Source organism: Xylocopa sonorina, chromosome 9, assembly GCF_050948175.1.
Source record: "Xylocopa sonorina isolate GNS202 chromosome 9, iyXylSono1_principal, whole genome shotgun sequence".
Taxonomy (NCBI): domain Eukaryota; kingdom Metazoa; phylum Arthropoda; class Insecta; order Hymenoptera; family Apidae; genus Xylocopa; species Xylocopa sonorina.
In genome coordinates, this window is record NC_135201.1 from 5,251,432 (window position 1) to 5,270,073 (window position 18,642).

General features: G+C 47.4%; 2 protein-coding genes across 23 annotated transcripts in view; both read right to left on the reverse strand.

Moving 5' to 3' along the window:
• The window catches only part of Eph (Eph receptor tyrosine kinase), a 90,104-nt gene extending 79,773 nt beyond the window's left edge, over window positions 1-10,331 (reverse strand). For all 20 annotated transcript variants that reach the window (XM_076902089.1, XM_076902090.1, XM_076902084.1 and 17 more), the window contains exon 1: window positions 9,753-10,331. The gene's annotated coding sequence lies outside the window, so the exon portion shown is untranslated. The remainder of the gene's footprint in view (window positions 1-9,752) is intronic.
• Window positions 10,332-13,228: 2,897 nt separating this feature from the next.
• On the reverse strand, window positions 13,229-18,575 carry LOC143427723 (zinc finger protein 346). Of its 3 annotated transcripts, none has more exons than XR_013102350.1 (9): window positions 18,438-18,575; window positions 16,827-17,273; window positions 16,591-16,664; window positions 16,288-16,437; window positions 16,098-16,192; window positions 15,699-16,009; window positions 15,549-15,617; window positions 13,533-15,463; window positions 13,229-13,441 (listed from the first exon to the last, which is right to left on the reverse strand). XR_013102350.1 is itself a non-coding variant. In XM_076902129.1 (9 exons), the coding sequence occupies exons 1-8, from the start codon at window positions 18,475-18,477 to the stop codon at window positions 15,309-15,311; spliced, it is 1,341 nt and encodes a 446-aa protein (XP_076758244.1). In that variant the 5' UTR covers window positions 18,478-18,575; the 3' UTR covers window positions 13,229-15,113; window positions 15,288-15,308. The 3 variants fall into 3 exon arrangements, 2 of the variants coding, with proteins under 2 accessions (XP_076758244.1, XP_076758243.1); XM_076902129.1 differs by having other exon boundaries at window positions 13,229-15,113; window positions 15,288-15,463; XM_076902128.1 differs by having other exon boundaries at window positions 13,229-15,463.
• Window positions 18,576-18,642: the final 67 nt, after the last annotated feature.

The window sequence follows — 18,642 nt, forward strand, 5'->3', positions numbered from 1 at the left end:
GACCGAACGGAATATGGGATTGATCCCGTTGAATCCAATTGTGCCCAACGAGATTCCTTCGCTCCTTATCTTTGGTGACGTTGATAATGAATACAGATAAACGCCTGGCTGTCCTGTAATAGCGTTTCTCGGTATTATTAATACGATATCAGACCGGCGGAATACAAAATTGAATCACTGCTTCTAAGAACAGCGAAACGAGCAACGCGGATAACGATCGTTGAAACGACGCGGGAGTTGCCACGACGTGAATCAATCGCTGGCTAAAGTGACTAACTCCACTCGAGGGGTTTCTTTTAATTTCAATGGCGAGCCACTTGATCCGACGTTATCGCGGCCACGCCGCGAGGAAACAGTACGGGAAATTAATAAAATCGCTTTCAGCAAGTGAACGGCGCGTATAATTGCGCGCGTCGACTTCGTCGAGTCGAGTTAAAGGGACCAAGTGGACTGGAAACGGAAACGAGGGAACTGGATCGATTCGAATCCGCGCGCGCGTGAAACTAGACGGACAATAGGATCATCCCCCGTATGTATTTCGAGATCGACCGTGCAAATTGTCCTGCGTGGGCAGAAACGGTTCCACGTCCCTCTATTTTCGGCCGGCTTTTACGCGAACAGGCGGCTTTGAGTCCCGTTTGCTTGGCCAGGGGTGTCGATTGCTGGAAATCGTTCGTAAACCCCAGGTGTCCTGCGGCATGGGCACAAAAGTCGGTAGGAAAGCTGCTCTGGGTATGTTTCGAGGCGCACATGCGAGCGTGGGTCCGATCGGTGTGAAAAAGGACGCACGAAGGAATCTCTGCCGATGGCTCTTACTACAAAGGGTGAGAATCGGTCGAGGGTGCTCGCAGGAGACCGCTGGTTTCTCACATTTAAGTCGAATGGCCACTGTGATTTGTTAAATACCGTGAAATTTCGTGAAATCGATTTTGTATAAAATATATTTACGCTGGATGGATGAAGATGATCGTTTGGTAAAATTTATTATTGTAGGCTTCTAAGGCTACCGGTCCGCCTTTATCGTAAATAGGTTAACATGTTTCTACTGTACATATGATTCCACTGAAAGAACCATAAATGGACTTTGCCAGGCCATAATGCATCCGTAAAGCAGCATGCTGTGTTTGTATGTATATTTTACGATATCCCTCCAGATCTCCCGTAAGTCTCCACAAACATTCTTTTCTATTCAACGTTCTTTTCGGAATATTTGCTATAATATATTACATTAATATTACGGTCTGTCCACACGGGTTCTTGGAAGCATTGATTTTTATGTCGCGGTTATATCACTTTGGTTCTCACAGAGCTTCCATTCGTATCGTTTTATCTTTATTTTTGCTGCTCCAATCTCGTATGAGCTGCGTTGATTTGTCATCGCAAATTGTTAAAAAATATACCTAACATTTATCTTAAGTGTGATTCAATTTCGCGCAAAAGTTATTCATAATAGTTTCTACCTTGGGTACACATAAATAAACGAATAAACTAAGTTTGTAAGACCCCTAATCTCTTCTAAACCAAGCACTCGATCTCGAATAACATGGACTCGTATCTAATCTAGCGTTTGTCTTCAAAATTATGAATAATCGCATCCACTGCCCTGACACTCTCGAACTTACGATACTCCGCCCAAGACTCCTAGAAAATCTCTGTTTACTCCACATATCTCAGCACATAATTGATATTACTACGAACAACATTGCATCGACTCTATTTCTAACCAGGTCAATTCCTCCGATTGTCTTTCAGGAATTTATCTTCATTCTACATTTGTACTCGATTCTCCTAAAGGCTGTTACACTCGTGCACGATCAACCATCTCGTAACATGGTTAAAGTACAAATATCATACTATTTCATACAGACATTTCTACACGTGAACACATATAAATATCGGCGATTCATTCCGCACGGTCGCTCCTCCGTCAGCTGGAACCCAAAACCGCAGCCGCAAATTACTCCTCCGGTTCTTCATGTACATTCGGCTTCCACGGCGCGAATAATCGCGTGTTCCAGCGAAATTAATTCGACCGGTGTTCTCGCGGGAACAAAAGTTAACGGAACGTCTCGCGAACGCCGCGAATCCCTCATAAATCGAACAGCTATCAAGCCCTCGTTAATCTCGTTTCCTCGACTCGTTCGCCCCGATAGAAACGAGGAAGAAAGGAAATAGCAGAGCGCACCCAAGACTGGATGTATCGCGGATCACTCGTGGCAGCTGTTCGCGCGTCAAATATTTATTCGAGGACTCAAAGGCCTGGCCAAAGCACGGAAACGATGAACGCAACAATGGAGGAAGGCGGGGATTCCGCCTCCTCTGCCACGATTCTTTCGAAAACTTTTCCTCGGTGGATACAACGCGACCAAGACGAGAACGGCCGGCGATCAAAGATCCCGTGAGCAAACACGACGAACGGAGGGTACCAGGACGGAGGCCGGGGTTTTTCTAGCGACGCCATCGGTTTCGATTAACGTGCCGTTCGATCCGTGAATTTTCAAACTTCCCTTCTCCACGCTCTAACGAGTTCGCGCGTAAAAAAGGCGGAAATTGGAAAGGCAACCGATCGGGCCTCTGTTAGCCGAGTGCAAATAAACCAGCCGTCGAAGGACGGATGCACGGGCTACGATCGGGAATCGAGGCAAATCGGGCCGACTAAACGTCCCTTGGACACTGGCTATGGACGGTGCGATTAAAATATTTCGTAAAAATTACAGTCGATCGACGAGAAGAAGAAAGGGAGGAAAAAATGAGTGAGGCAGACGTCGTCGGATCGGTAGAAAAGGTACGAAATTAATCGCAGGTGCCTCCGTCGACAAGGTAGAGATTAACCTCGACCCGAATCTTTTGATTCTCACCGTGAGATAACCGTTCGCCAGCTCGGAAAGAGAGGCAGGGAGGCACACCAGTTCTAACGGTTCATTCTCCTTACCATCGCGACTGTTCCACGGCTGAATTCTTCCTGAAAACGCACGCGTTTCGCCCGCTTACGTCCGCCCTATCAACACCAGTACGCGATGATTCTCGTCAAAGACAAATTCGTAAGAACAGCCAATAGAATTCGAACGATTCGTCGTATCTAGTTGCAGCAGCGTCGTTGATGAGCCTCTAGGTATTTCCGTGTCACGTTGGGAGTCGAGGAACGTGGCGAGAACAGCGTATGTATCGAACAAGCCTGGTCAGAGGTGCGGAAAAATAATTAGGCTGATCTTCTCGTCGAAAAGCGGGGTCTCGAGCGTGGGGCGGTGGAAAAAGTAATGCTCACGGATGAGGAAATCATTAATTCGAGCGTGTCGAAGCCAAGTCGAGAACTGGCTCGATACAGACCGCGTAAAAGGGTCTTTCTCTCTCCCTCGCTCTTTCCTCGTTCCTTTGATCGGGCGCAAAAAATGTCCCTTTGTCTCGGAACCACAATGCGAGCGAGGCCTTTCTTTTTTGGCCCAGGCAAACCTAACCTGTACTTTACGGCTTTTTCGAATGAAATTGGCCGGCCAGGCTGCGTTTCGTCGTCGACGGATTCCCTCTTCTGTATCCGGAGTGTCCCTCCCAGGTGACGAGCGAAACGATGTCCCGCGCTTTTCATCCCTCTGCCGCAGCTTCGTGACCTTAAAACGCCATTGCGCACCGTCCAAGGAGTCCATTAAAACCGTCCATTATTAATTATCCCGAGTAACAGTGCGGCGTGGTCCACTTTCTCAATGCGAGAACCCAGCTCGCCGTGAGTATCCATCGAATCTCGAGTCGAGGAAGAGAAACGTCTCGAACCGAGCGCATATTCGTAGACACGCGTTGGAGTCGCGTGTGCTCGTGTATACCTAAAACTCGCGACCGTGCTCCGAGACACACGCGCGTCCACGCATACCAGTCCGGGTACATTCTTGGCGAGCACAAGAAGAAGAAGAAGAAGAAGAAGGAGGAGGAGGAGAAGAACGAGGAGAAGACGACGGCGATGAACGAGGAGAAGAAGAAGAAGGGAAAAACAGGAAAAGAAGAGGTGGAGGACGGGCAAGTGGTAGGAGAAGAAGAAGAATCAGACAGGGCGGAACACAATGGCCCCGAAAACCGGAAAGAGGTACGCCCACTTCCCAAAAAAAGAAAAAAAAAATGGTCCCTCGAATGAAAACGAAAAAACGCAGCCATATGTACATCGGTAACTGCACGGTGAGCGCAAGAAAGGTACACGTGATCCCGAGGAGGGGCTGCACACGGGCATTGGCCAGATTCCCATGAAACTCGAGCACTCGAGTATAAGGCGAATCTCCATTCACGCGAGCCCTGTCAACGAGAAAATAAACGAAAATCTCTGCGCCGGAGCATAATCGGCCGCGACCGAAATCCTGGTAATTACCGCCATTGTCCTGGCGATTCGCCGACGTGTGCGCTAAGCCAGCCAACCGAAACAATGAACATCGCGAACATTATACTTTAAATTCCGAATTAGCAGCTGGATCGGGCCGTCGACCACTTGCGAATAAAAACTAAACCGATTCACCCTACCCCCTGGCCCTCTTCTGGCTCGGACGTGGCTACCATGGGACACCCGTGGTCCCCGGCCCGAGTAATCGCGGGAAATCGATTTACAATTATCGCTTAAAGAGATTCGATACAGAACGAGTCCCAAGGAACGGGAGGAAAGGACGATGTACCCTGTAACAAGCAAGATATTTCGACTCGACTTCAGGAGCTTTTTCAGGGGCCACAAAAACGGCGCGACAAGCCTTACGGACAAGCGATGCCAACCCTTTCTTCGACTGCGCAGGAGCAATCGTGTATCAGATTTAATTGAAGATTTAACCTTTAGAGGGCCGACTAATGGCACGGTGTATACATAAGTCAGCAGATTTCTTCCAAAAACTAATATATGCGCATATATACGAGGCGCGTCTTTTAAAAATTTTCCAATTTCAAAGATACTTGTTCGTTTGATATTCTGAGCTTTGAAGGAACAAAAAGTGAAAAATTCTCATGAACCATGCAAATCAAATGCGAAGCACTCTTTCGTCGTTATGCAAAGCTAAAACCGTGTAGATGTAGAATATTCGTGCGCGTCCTGTTTTACTTGTTCGTTCGAGCCATTAAAATAGTTCCGCCGCCTCCCTGAACGTTCAGCGAGACGAAATCCAACAGGATTTATCGCGGGAGCGTGTCTTTCGAAGGAAAAACGGATCTCTGATAATCTGGCATCTGAGCGACGTCCTCGATCAGGCGAGAATCACGTCGGATTCGTTAAAAGGGAGCACGCGGCCTATCGGTTAATCCGGAATGCACCGCCACGTGGACACAATGAATCGTCGTTTACCACGGTGCAGGGAAATTCATGAGCCGAAAAAAAGAGCTCACCCCTCTCGCAGGGGACTCGCCCCCGGCGTCGTGTGGAACGCGGCGGGCACGAGCGATTAAAATCTTCTTATCGATCGTGAAATCGGGGAAACAAAGAATCGCCGTGGCGGCGATAACGTCGTGATGAATCTCTCCTACGGCCCCGTCGATCGATACGCATCCTAATTTATGCGCCGCTGTCGACGATAAGTCGATAAGTATTTCTCCGGCGAAAACGTCCGGAAAACGGCTCCGAATGTATCGTGCGTCACGATTAACGATCCCCCCCGATAAGCTTATCGATATAAATTAGCCGACGATTCGGTACGTCGTGGACAAGCTTCCTTCCTGTTCGACGGGCTTAAAGGATCGTAGCCAGATTTCGGTACACCGTCCGTTGCTAATTGTTATTACCATTACGTCACAGGTGCTCTCGATCATGGTCGATCGCGGCCCGATACACGGGGCCCGCGGAATCGATCCCCTGCGCGCGCCCTTCGAGCAATCACGATCCTTTCCCCGCGAGCTGCGCTGGATACATAAAAATTCACGCAGCCTTCTCTCGACACCGAAATAAGAAACCTATGTAAATGAAATTGCGCAAGACCGCCTCTCCGGGTACTTTAGTTTTTATTACCGAATTAATAATGCCCAACCCATGGTGTCTCTCTTTTTTTTTTTTTTTGGTATCTTTTTTCCTTACTCTTTCCCTTCGTACTTTTTTCTCTCGAGGCATTACGCACGACTGAAATTTGATACGCATCAAGGTACCATCCTCCAGCCGGAGTACTTTTCTTGGCAGTCGTAAGAATTCCGAACGGTATTATTCCGACTTCGAGATGGTATCGCGGCCGTATAATATGTTCGCCGCGACAAATAAACGTCCGCGTTCCGTGGCCGGGGCTTAATCAAGCGGTTTATTAATTCAACGCGCGGAATTATTAATTCCTCCGTCACCGCGAGAAATCAATACGAAATGCTCGAAACTATGGAAATCGGGATGATTGGGGGAGGAGAGGGGGCTTATTAAGGATTCCGGTAGCTGGCTTACACGTGTGGAGAGTTACCCGTAATTTGTTAAGGGGGATCGTCGTGTCAGATTTAATGAAATTAGCTGTTGCGGAATCTCCGATCGAAGATTCTAAGCGTAGATTATGATTATCTACAGTATGCCTGATATGAAATCGAAAACGCGTTCTCGGGTATAACGCGATGAAAGATACTCCAGGGAACGATGCGTGCGCCAGACGTTAAGGGTAGTAGCGGGGAACGTGAATGAATATCCAAGAAACATCAGAAGACGCATACTACGTGTAGTACAATATTGGAAATTTTATTGGACCGAAAGTTTCCCAAAAATACGTCGAGTTCAGACCTATTACAGCGGCCAAAATGTGTAACGCGTAGGTCGTGAGGACCAGGTAACCTTAGATCCTAGATGAGCAACGAGATTAGCGGAGAAGCAGAAAGACCTGTCGCCGTTGTTGGAATCGGAGATTCGAATCGCTCCTGCCGACAGTCAGGAGCCACTCGCTACCCCTGCATTCGTAGCGCACCCCAATTGCGCTTTGAGTCCGTCCCAGACGCGCCGCCGTGAAAATTACCGCCTTTTCGCAGCGAGACCTCGATCAGACCTGTTTTAATAGTTTTCCAAGGGGCTCGAGGGTAAAAAGCAACGCGCTTCCCATCGGGGAGGAGCGGTGGGATCGAAAGAGTTCGGTTCGATTGGCTGGGAAGAGCGTAACTCGATAGCGGGTAGCAAAGAACTGAATCGCGTATGGCCGAAGGTTCCGCGCTTAGGTACAAGTGGTTTCTCAAAGGACGAGCCAGGTGGTTGCACTACTTTCACTATTTCTACAGGTCTGTCGGCGCGGCGGGCCGCTCGATCGACCGGCGACGCGTTTCCACGCGGCACGGCGACGAGAATCGCTTTGTAACACTTTCACGATGCAATTACGCACCGCTATATGCGCGAAACGCCGCGGTGTCTGGATCGCCGCGTATTTTAACGGCGCGCGGTGGCTCGCGCTCCCTACGATAACCTCTGCTGGCTGTACGAGTCGGGCCTCTAATAATACCAGCGATCAAAATTAATCGCTCGAATCCGTGGTACGCGCGAGGAGACGATCGCGCGTCTGAACGCGTGGCGAACGAAACGTAGTTTCGCCTAACGGTCCGCGATGAAACGCGGGGACGAATAAACCGTGGACCACGGACGTTCTCGCGTCGTGGGACCGCGAATGAAGGAACGGACGCCAGTGGCCCGAGAGCACAAGCAAGAAAACGTTATACCACGAATTAGCGGCTCTCGAACGGAACTTCAAATTGAGGCTAATTACTACGAACGTCTCTGGCACGCGGTCGCATACTAGAAAATGAAATTAAACTCCAACAGTGAACACCAATCGATCATCCGCGTCGCTCGCGTTTCACCGACCTTACTACCGGCTACTCGCTGCAACGCGAGATTATGCAAATCGCTACCGCGCTAGACTGCTCCGGAACACAATGCTCCATCGAGCGACTGCGATCCTTTTCCCGTGACTAAGTTTGGTGTTCATTTCAAATCGATTAATGTGCGTTATCTTCCTTAACTTTCCCTTGCCAAAGCAAATCGATGTGCGATTTATATTTATACGTATACATAGTGATAGTGTAAATGATTTTATGTAAAGTATAGTAATTAATTTATGTACGCTTTGAAATTGATTCATATTTTGAAGTTTAACATTAAAATCACAGAAGTACAGACATATATTTTTTCTAAATGAGGCGAGAAGACAATTGGTCTCTTCTAATTCGTTCGATCGTCGACCGTTAATTGTTAAGTCCGAGCTGTTAATTAGTCGATTCGTACTCCCGTCTACGTACCGCGTAATTCGAGTACACGTACCCTAAGCAACGAAAAGCAGGACTTGTACAATTTCGTCACGTCCCTGAACGTGACGGGCTCGATAAACCGAGCTTAGGTAAACTGCGGACCAGCAGCACGCTACCTGTGCCAACAGGTAGACGTAGGGGTTGCTGGCATTTTTCTTTTAGCCAACAGCCTGTCGTAAAGTTAACGTTCTACCTGGGGCCACGCCGGTGTCAACGACGATAGCGATCAACCGCCCCGAAAACCGTCATTCGTGACGATCCTGACCCACCGAAATCCATTTACTACCCCTCTGGTTCCCGATCGCCCTACACGGGGCCCAGGAAACGTTCTCCCCGCAATTATCGCGCTCCCATCTACAATGGAATCTGATTACGACGCGAAGGAACGAGACTCGTACGCGACAACGTGTCGATAGCTCATTCCGTTGGTGCATACTCGCCAGCGTGATACAATTTACGATTCTCCGATTTCAAACGGCGATGGAGACGAATAGAGTGAGAGAGAGAGAGAGAGAGAAAGGCGACGCGTTCGTGACTTTTGGTACGCGCGAGATTACGCAAAATTCCGAAGGATATCCCGTTCATCAGCGGGAGTACGAGCACCTTCTTCCTGTCTAGGAGGGCATGATCCATCATGGCCAAGTGTTTGCCCGCGCAAAATATTTGCACGGAGGAGGCGAGCTCAAACACACCGCGCTCGCTGATGGCCTGTCATTTTCCGAGTAGTACATGTATGTAGCCCGCGCGCCTTACCCGTAGAACCGCGTTTGGCACGTTTAGGCGCGTGCGAAACCCCCTGTGTACTCAGCGCGACTATGCACATACGCGTTACCTATGTACACACACGGAATCCAGCTACGTATGTGCGTGCGTGTCGCTTAGACTTTCAAATAGTCTCTTGCGCGACTAACCCTACCTCCACCTCCTCCCCTTCCTCCTCCTCCACCTTCCTTGCCTCCCTTTTCCCCGATTTATTTGTGCAATTACGGAATGGTTAACGCTGTACAAGCTAAAGGTATACTCGAGTTGTAGCTACGATCGAAAAAAGGTGGTACCGAAAGATTCGGAGATAAAAAGAGAGAGAAAAAAAGGGGAGAAACGAGTCCGGTTATCGATATAACTGGACAAGGATCGCTATTATAAATCGGTTTCGCTGGCTACTTCTTGCCAGGTCGCTGGGAAGGTAACGCGATTGAAACGGCAAACCTGTTCGAACGGAATCCACGCTCCTGACACAGCATTCTGAGGTTCAACGAATCAATGCCTTTCACTGCGATCGTTAATATCTCTGGTGTCGTAAGCCAACGGATAACAAAACGGAAAAACGAACGTTTCCATCGAGGCGATGCGACCAACCGGGATCTATCGTGACACGAATTACGAACTTTCCGCGATGATCGTAAATGCCGCGTATGCTAAGTGCGATTAAACAATAGACCGCTTCAACAGGCTCCGAATGGAACGCGGTCACCCCGTATTTTCGAGATCTCAATGGTGTATCGAGAGAATTTTCGTATATACACAAAAAGAGAGAACGGAGTGTGTTTACTCACCTCGCTGCGAACGATGCGTGCTGCGTACCCGACTCCGAAATTCCACACCGCAGACAACACGGACGTAGTAAATGACCCCTCGTCTGTCTCCAGCGTGAGGTGTTTTCCTCGGAACTCGTGGCTGGCGGCGATGTAGCGCTTCGATTCGCTGGCAAAAAGCGTTAAAACCGAAACGGAGCGGGGGTCCCAGAGCGGGGAGTGTGACCGGCGATACCGCGAAATGTTCGATGCACGAAATCGTCGCGATCAGCGTCGACGCGATTCCGTCGTTAAATTGTTTGTCACGGTCGATAGAGGTACACGGACGAAAGCAAGCGCCATTTTATCCCGTGCACTCGCGGCAACGCGAAAGGTGGACGGACGGTGCACCGCGGCGACGGCTAGTATAGTATACTCTCCCCTGACAATTCACCGAACCGCGTTCTAGATGGAATCGATCCGATTATCCGGATCTCGTTTTCGTTGCAGACCTCGAAGGCGCCTGGTACAGTCGGACACGACGCGAACGATGCTCTCCGGGCACACTGGTTCACCACATTCCTTTTTCCTTCGCCTTTTTTCCCTTTTACACAAGTCACTACGTAAACTTCAATCGCCGGCCTGGATCACTCTACGACCTCGTGCGTCGTCGTTCTCCGCGAGGCACCGCGGTTCCGTCGTTCGCTTTCTCAAACTTGCCGGCACAGTTTCTCGTTTACGCGCGCGAACACTACCCGAATTACGTGTTCCACGCTGGTTCGGTCGCGAGTAACAGTTAGTTTTTTTCTCGACAGAGAGAACGCGAGACACGACGCGAATTAAACACGTCCGCCGTGTGCTGCGAGAGAACACGAACTAACGCGGCGAGCCGAAACGAGCCGAGGCCGCTCGGCTGTTTTCAACGAACCGCTATTCGGCCGGTTTACACCAGCGCCGCCATCGGGGCTGCACCCTTACCGTCCATTTTCCTTGATCGTTCCAGCTCCCGCTCCTATCGGGAAATTTCCACTTCGTTCACGCCCGATCGGTTCACTTCGATCGTTCGCGTACCTCTCGACCGATCCGCGATCCTATTCTCGTACTTCTCGGCTCGCAGAGGAAAAGATGCGAACGGATCCACGAGCGAGCGGGGTCATTGATTTTTTGAGCCCGTCAAGTGTAAGCCGCGCATGCGCAACCGTGCCGGCGGTATGACAGCGGGCGTTCTCATACACATCCGCAAAGTTCCGGACTTGAACTCGTGGTGACTTCCATTGACGGCGGCCACGTCGAAATGTCGTTTGAAATCTTCCTCGGCTCCCTTCGTCGCGGTCTCTTTCCTCCTTCCGAGAAACTGCCAGTCGAAGCACGTTACATCATGCGCGGAGACAATAGTTTTTCTGCCGTTCGCGGTCTACGCTATAGAAGAATGACGAGAGATGACTATAACTATACGCGAATTTTTATAAATCTAATATTTGTACTCTTAAACTTAGCCAATGAGATTAATATTTTGTTATAAATAAAGTATCGTATACAAATATCTTTACCTGTAACTTGTAATGTTAGTTAGCCACGCGTCGAGTCCGCTCATCTTTCGAAAATTAACTACGAAACTACCCCTTCTTTGGTCACGTGACCCACCGCGATGCAAACTGGGTAATTTCTTGCGATTTGAAACCACGTGATCAATTCTTATAGGTATTCTTGAAGTTTGTTGATCATGCGATAGATTCGAAGTGCTTCGTAATCGTAGGTTAGTTATCTGTCGCGATACCTCTATTAAAACTCTGTTCTTTATTAAAAGACAATGGGAAAACAGATGATCGCGTTCCGTTGTAAAGTGTTGTGTAAAAGTGTAGAGCGGTGGAAGTGTACGATATATAGATTTCTCGCGATTTTTATCGTGTTATCTCCAGCGGAATGTTGCAACTCTTTATAGCCCATTCATTCCGCTGTTACTTGCGAAATGTACCGAGAAGTTTTTGAAACATCGTTCATCAGCGTAATCAATTTAATCGAGACGGTGTGAAACATGTGTTTAATAGCATTTTCGCGATCAGCGATAATCGTCAATGTGGCGGAAGATTATGCCGGGCCAGGAGGGTCGTCGTACGAAGCGGAACTATTACCAGGGCAATTGTTATCTCGCCGATCCTGTAAACAGTTTTATCTCATCGATCACGGATCTTCCTGGTATTGGACGACGGTCGAACGTTTATTCAGCGCGAATGGACAATACGATTTTTACTGCTGAATGAAATCATACCTATTTCGCAATACAGAATTCCCTCGGTCGTGTACCCCAGCGTAGTGTCTACTTGTTCAGCAAATGCCGCTAATTGGGTATGTACACATACGTATATCGATAACTTTATTCTCATCGTTCCCGATGAGCGAACGTTAAGAGAAAAAAATGAATTCATACGAGTGACGTTAACGAGAATGGTCCCCCGGATGGGAGGAGGGCAAGAAATATGGGTCCCGATAATCGCGTGACCATAAATGATAGGAATTATCTGTAAACGATAGAGAGATAGGGAGGGGTTAAGAGCGTAGGGCAAAATCGAGCGGAAAATGGCAGGGATTATTGTTCGCAGACGAACTTTCGTCGGCGGATCGCGAAGATAAAACTATCTATCGGCTCCTTGGAAGCCCAGTGACGAGGTATGTAGTAATCGGCCGACCGATCAAGATTCCCCTTTCTCTGTCGCGGCGGTAGGGAGCATAGACGGACGGGGCTATTTCCGCATGACATCACACTGCCCGCATTTAGGAGCAGCACGATTTTCTATTTTCTTGTCGGTCTACATTGGTGGCCCGTGAAGACTTGCAAGGTCAGCCCCACCAGAGATGCGCCCGGGAACACTTTTTATTCCACCGTTTCGTTCCCCCTCTCGTCTCCGCCTCGCGTCGAGCGTTCGCGTTTGTCTTCGTCCCGTCGACTGTAACCCCTTTCCACAGGCAGATACGCAAAAACGTCGTCTAAAACCGGGTGGTGTGTGTGTGTGTCGTCCCGCGAAATTTCCGCGATTAGACAGTGGCGTCGTTTTTCTCCACCGTAACGCAACACGGAGGCTGGCAATCTGGCCCCGTTCCACTCGCGCCCTGGCCAACGATCCCGCCTAATCGAGAAATAATTGTACGAATTTGTCCGTGGGCTGGCGAACGGGACGGAAAAGAAATCCCCGCATTCCCGTTCGCCTGCTGCCTCTCCCGGGCTGTTTTTTACCGATTCATACTCTCAGGTGGAACAATGGATCCGACGAGACAAAGGAGCGGCTGCTCTTGCTCTCGGCACCGGTACCGTTCCACGCGCTAACAAAGTTAGCTGTTCGTTAGCGGAATTAGAAGCGAAGGTGCGCGTGAAAAGAAAATTCGTGCACCGTGACTCGAGCCAAGGACACGTTTCAATTGTTCAGGGAATCGTCCATCGCACTACTAACGATCTACGCACATCAGTTAAACATTGGGATTTCTAATCAGTTGATCGTAGTTTACTTCTTTATTCTTTCTTCGAACGAATGCCTCCAGGGATCATAAACATATTTATTCGATGACTTAACCGAGTTCACATTTGAATTCCGCCGTGTTCATCGTCCGCGACGATCCCTCGATCGATACGTTCTGTTAGTATAGTGGATCTACGCGACCACGGAAGAGGATTTCTGCGTGGATAGTTTCATAATCACAGCTCATACGCTTTGTACGTCGTTAGCCCTTAACACGTTCTGCGGGATCATTCGATCGTAGGAGAACCGATCGTCTAAGTTGAATCACAGCTGATTCTAATTAAAGAACTAGTTTGAAGTTTTTACTCACCATGAATAAGCTCCGAGTCCTTTGCTCTCATTTGTTGCGCGTTGATCATATCTTGTCTGAACAAAAATTTCGAGGGAAGACGATTTACCCCGGTTTAGTGGGTTCTCAGAAATTCTCTCCAGTCATCGGGTGGAATTCCATCGAATTTCTGAGCGGACACCGCGATGATTAATAAGTTTTTACGCGCATTACACCTGGTCGCGTGACAAATCGATTTCCGTCCCTTGTTCCCATCGCGCCTCAAGTATTACCTTTACGATTGTCTTACGAATCGACTTCCGTTCACCGTCCCCGCTAGATATACCTTTCCCTGCGCTATTACGTTGCACAAAATCAGCATTCTGGTTCTACTCGTCGTGGAGACGAGTGTGGAGGGAAATAATAGGCGTGTTAGGTATGTGTACGAAAGCGTGGAAGATGGAAAAGGGATTTCGGTGATGCGGAGTGGGAGGACGCAGCGAGGAATAAAAAAAAAATAAAGGAAAGAGAAAAAAAGAAGGGAACACGTTAAACGTGGAACGACGGGGTCATAAAAATCCGAAGCGCAGGTATAAACCAACGATCTACAAGTCCGTGCGAGGACGATCCTAATCTCTAGACTCTGGTAGAGTAGCGGGAGTTGAAGCCCCGAGACGGAACGCTAAAAAGAAGCGCCAGGAGGAAATAGTTTGACCAGCTAAATTGCCGCGGCGCGAGTTTGTTAGAAAATCAGCGGAATGCAGGTCCGCGATGCAACAGGGACGTCTTAGGAATTTTCAAGACACAGCGTCTATGGTCGCGTAGAGTTTTACTCTTCTTTTAATAGCTGGAGGCCACTCTTGAAATTTTTACAAAGAATTCCACCCTTCAGTGATGCTAAAGACGACCAACTTTATTCTCCCGAAAAATACTATATCGTTTCCCTGGTTTACAGCGCAACCGGACCGTTCCTCTTCCCGTAAGACAAAGGAGCTCTCTTGTTGCCATTTTTGGGTACCGTGAATGTAACCGCAGGGTTTCTCGCTCGTTGATTCATGCTTTACACCGGCTATTTTATTTGGTCACCGGTGTCAAAAGATATATTCGTCCCGGGGAAGTGACAGTAAAAACGGGTTGAAAACGTTGATCCGTCATACGCGTCTCGGGAGGTAATTAATAGAGGAGGGTTCGGTGCGGTTCGTTCGCTCAGTCATAAATTCTGGCGGAAGGTCGGGAGTGAACGACGACGCATAAATTTCAATTGGACGCGACAAACGCACGGTGGTTTATAAGTCCGTGCGATTTCGCGAATTGAACGGCGGGGAGGCGTTTCGCGCCTAATGGTTTCGTAATTGAATAAATGTGAGCGATTAGTCGCGCAGCCTCCGCGACGGTTTAACGAGCTACCGTCTATAATAACCGTTCGGCTTACTGAAAATCGAATTTAAAGTTAATCGGTATTTAATTTAAATACGCTCCCGCACTAACAGACTTATCTTTCTCATCAGTCGCGCGACGATCGGATCTATCTTCGCATTAATTCATAATCTTCCCTCGTCTCGTGACAATCTTGGATGATCCCAGAGGTTACTGACTTCCTTCAAAGCCTCGTCTCCGCACACCCTGTATCGAACAAGAGTTTTATTTCTTTCTTTCTGTTTAGGCACAGATCACTGTGCGTTGCCTCTATACAACGACAATACATCCGCGATAACCGAAAAAATAAGAGAAAAGTTTCATGTGAAAACAATGGACAGACGAAGAGTACAGCGTGCACGGATGTGCGATCGTACAAACGTGTACGATATCCCCGTGGCCTTATTTCTTCTTGAATCTAGCTTTCTTCGACACTACCACGGCGTTCGATGGAGACTTTGGGTTCGATTGATTTTTATGCTTTTTGCTCTCCACGTGCTGAGCAAACGTACTCTCCGAGTTTAACGATAGATTACAAGGTGCGCAGTAATACTGGCCTGCAAACAGAATAGCCTTGTCAAGGTAGAGATCAATACACACACAGCGTCGCAGATTACGCTTCAGTTTTAAAGGTGTCTTTACCTGATGGCGTTCGGTAAATAGAATAGTCTATAGGTCCAGGTGTAGCAGGTGTCGCCTCGCTTTCTGTAGCTAAAAATTCATCCTTACGATAAACATTGTTTGCCGTAACGCAAACATACGTAGGTATCTACGTGTACATTGGAAACTTACCAGGCTCAGGGACAGGCAACCCGTTCAACCTGAGCATTCTCAGGTGTCTAGCGCCACGTTTGTGCGTTTCTAATTGGTCCTGCCTATTAGCGGAAACTCCACACAAATCGCAACGCAACGGCGTCGGATAAGGTGGTGGTGTGTAGATGGGTCCTGTTCCTGGAGCAGCAGACACCGCGGTGGTACCGTCAGGTACTACCGGCTGTGCCGGTGCGGATTGCACTTCCGGCTGAAAAGCCATCCCTATCCCAAATCGTCCGCTGGGATCTATTTGATTGTACTGATTTTGATTTTGCGACTTCTTCGACGGCCTGTAGAATTCAACGCTCTGCTATGACGATCTTGGTTGAGACAGCTATCGTTCTAAGAATAATTTCAGACAAGTATGCATCTCTGTACCTCGCACGACGTCCGCCATTCGCTGCTCTAATATGTTTTTTACCAGCATAGTGTTGCGTCGCGTCTGTTTGCGACGTGAACCACGTTTTACAAATCTGCAAGCGAAATAGAATTTGCTCGAATAGCCAGTTATGGATGATCGATTTACCTTTCCAATGCCGTACATTATTTAAAACTTCCGACTACTAACATCACAATAATTCTGCCAGTCGTTCGTCGTACTACTAACTTGTCCATCCTCGGTCTTTTGTTTCTTTACACTCTGATTTAAAAACATAGAAACCTTCTTCTGATGCGGCTTCCCGTCGTAATGTAATTTGGCTTGTAACGTAGAATTCATCTGAAAGTATTCGCCTTTAAGTAACACAGTTTCACCCGTTCACGCGTTTAACGTTAGATAAACAGAACGCGGTATTCAACAGTGCCTTGTTTATGTATATATATATATATATATATATGTACATATTTATCGTATAAAGTAATCGAGCCTTACAACTGCGTTGCACAGATCGCATTTCAGCGGTTTCATTAGTGCCGACAGTTCCCTCTGGGCGCTCGCAACTTTCTCTACGAAATAGAAACATAAATCAATCTTTAATTAGCTAAACTGCCAACAGGGATCTGGAATCTGATTTCCCAATGATAATTTGATGCGCGTAGAGTAGCACAGCGATATATCTCAGCTGTTTCTCACGTGTCGCAAACTACGTTCAAACGTTCTCTAATTACCTGCATCTTGCGCGGGATCGATGAACTCGTTCTTGCGTTTGTAGTACTTGTTCTTGGCTTTGGTGGCGACCTGTATCGCAGGCGACGCTACGGTCGCAGCTGCCGCCTTGTACGTCGTGTCGTACCATCGTGCATAAAGATCCGACGTGTCGGCATCTGTAGGCACCCACCAGGGAGCAGTCGGTTGTCCGGGTGTCTGTGGTTGCATCGCCGGATGCATGATGTACGGCGTTGGCACGGGAAGGTTTGGAAACGTTGTAGCCAACGTTTGAATTGTCGTTAAATTTCCCGCGGTCTCGCCGCTCGACAAACCGGTCGTTGTCGCTTCCGTCGTTACTGGTTGCTGCTGTTGTTGTTGTTGCTCCGTCGTAACCGACACGCTGTTGCTTTTTGACGTCGCAACGGGAGGTGGTGGCGGAGGTGGTGGCGGCAAAAAACATTCTAGACCTATATTCACGCATGGATAAAAATATTGTTTTAATTGGAGAGAAGGAAACAGTTGGGAACAATATATAAAATATGAATGGTAAACAGCTTGCGTCAAATGGCTGATTTATGGTGGTAATAAAAATTCTGGCCAGTTTAAGCAGGCACGTGGAACGTATAAAGAATGCGCGGCTGAATATTGAAAATACAAAGCAATAAAGTATGAAGAGGAGATACGTATCGATGTAATTTACTCAGAGATCAGATTTAATTGCGCGTAATGCCGAGATTAATTTTGCTAATTTCGAGCAAGCCCGTGGACAGAAAGGCTGTAATGTTGGTCATTTTTATTAGTGCGTAACGTGCGAGATGCATTCTTCGTGTGGTTGCAGACGACAGCACGCGCATTTCGTTTATCGACTGCATTCTGTATGCACTTTTCAGGAACGAATAAGTTGCTTTCGAATCCGAGATTAAATTTTCGTAAAGATAATAAGAGTAATGCATCGAATAAATTAGACATAAAACCACCATCGTACAAAGCGAGTGAAATTAATAAATATTATTAATTATGTCAGGTTACAATTAAGATGGTAACCAAGTTGATTAATATTTAATTTATTACAATACATTGATAACTTTTTATTTTATTCGTAAATTTCACGTTCTCTAATTAAAAGCGGCAAAAAAATGTCATTGTTATTGTGTTGTTATACGTGTCACAATTTATATTTTGGCCGTCAGCTGATTACGACGGTCAACAACGGTATTCAATGAAATTTGACAGTAAGCACAAACACATTTGATTGCTAACTTATCTATTCACTTCACGTGTCTGTCGTTGAATGCGATACGTGTTGTTTAAGTAATTGTTTTGATAATTGATTGATATATAGACATATCACAAGTTACATCCGATTACTTGTGTAATGGAACCCGTTAGAAATCCATTGCACACTCTTGCACTTGCAGCAGCACATTTTCATTCATACTATTCAATTGAACTTTCACGAACGTGTCAGCAGTAATGTTGACAAATATTATGTGTACAATTTCAATGAACGATGTACGTATTTAGAGGACTAACGAGTTTACATATTTTCGATACACTAGATTCACTAGGGCATATGTCTCTAACAACGTGAATCAATGAAGAAAATCGTTCACCTAGGAATAGAAACTCACCGGGTATTTCTGGATTTTCGATGATCTTCGCGCTGGACATTTTGCAACTTAAATACCGCGATATTCTCTATTATTGTCAGAGAAAACTTGACAGCGTGTGATAATTACAGTGTGATAAGGAGGCTTGTTTCCGACCGCTTTACACTCGCGAATTAGTATTCTGTTTGTTGTTTTGCACTTCGCAGAATTCGCCGGAGCATGGTAC

What these genes read in the sequence shown, in the direction of transcription:
- LOC143427723 (XM_076902129.1), bottom strand. Translation starts at nt 18,477, where the DNA reads ATGTCCAGCGCGAAGATCATCGAAAATCCAGAAATACCCG. An exon ending in CGATCCCGCGCAAGATGCAG is followed by an intron (nt 16,665 to 16,826) that starts GTAATTAGAGAA and finishes TCTATTTCGTAG; the next exon opens with AGAAAGTTGCGAGCGCCCAG. An exon ending in TATTTACCGAACGCCATCAG is followed by an intron (nt 15,464 to 15,548) that starts GTAAAGACACCT and finishes TTCTGTTTGCAG; the next exon opens with GCCAGTATTACTGCGCACCT.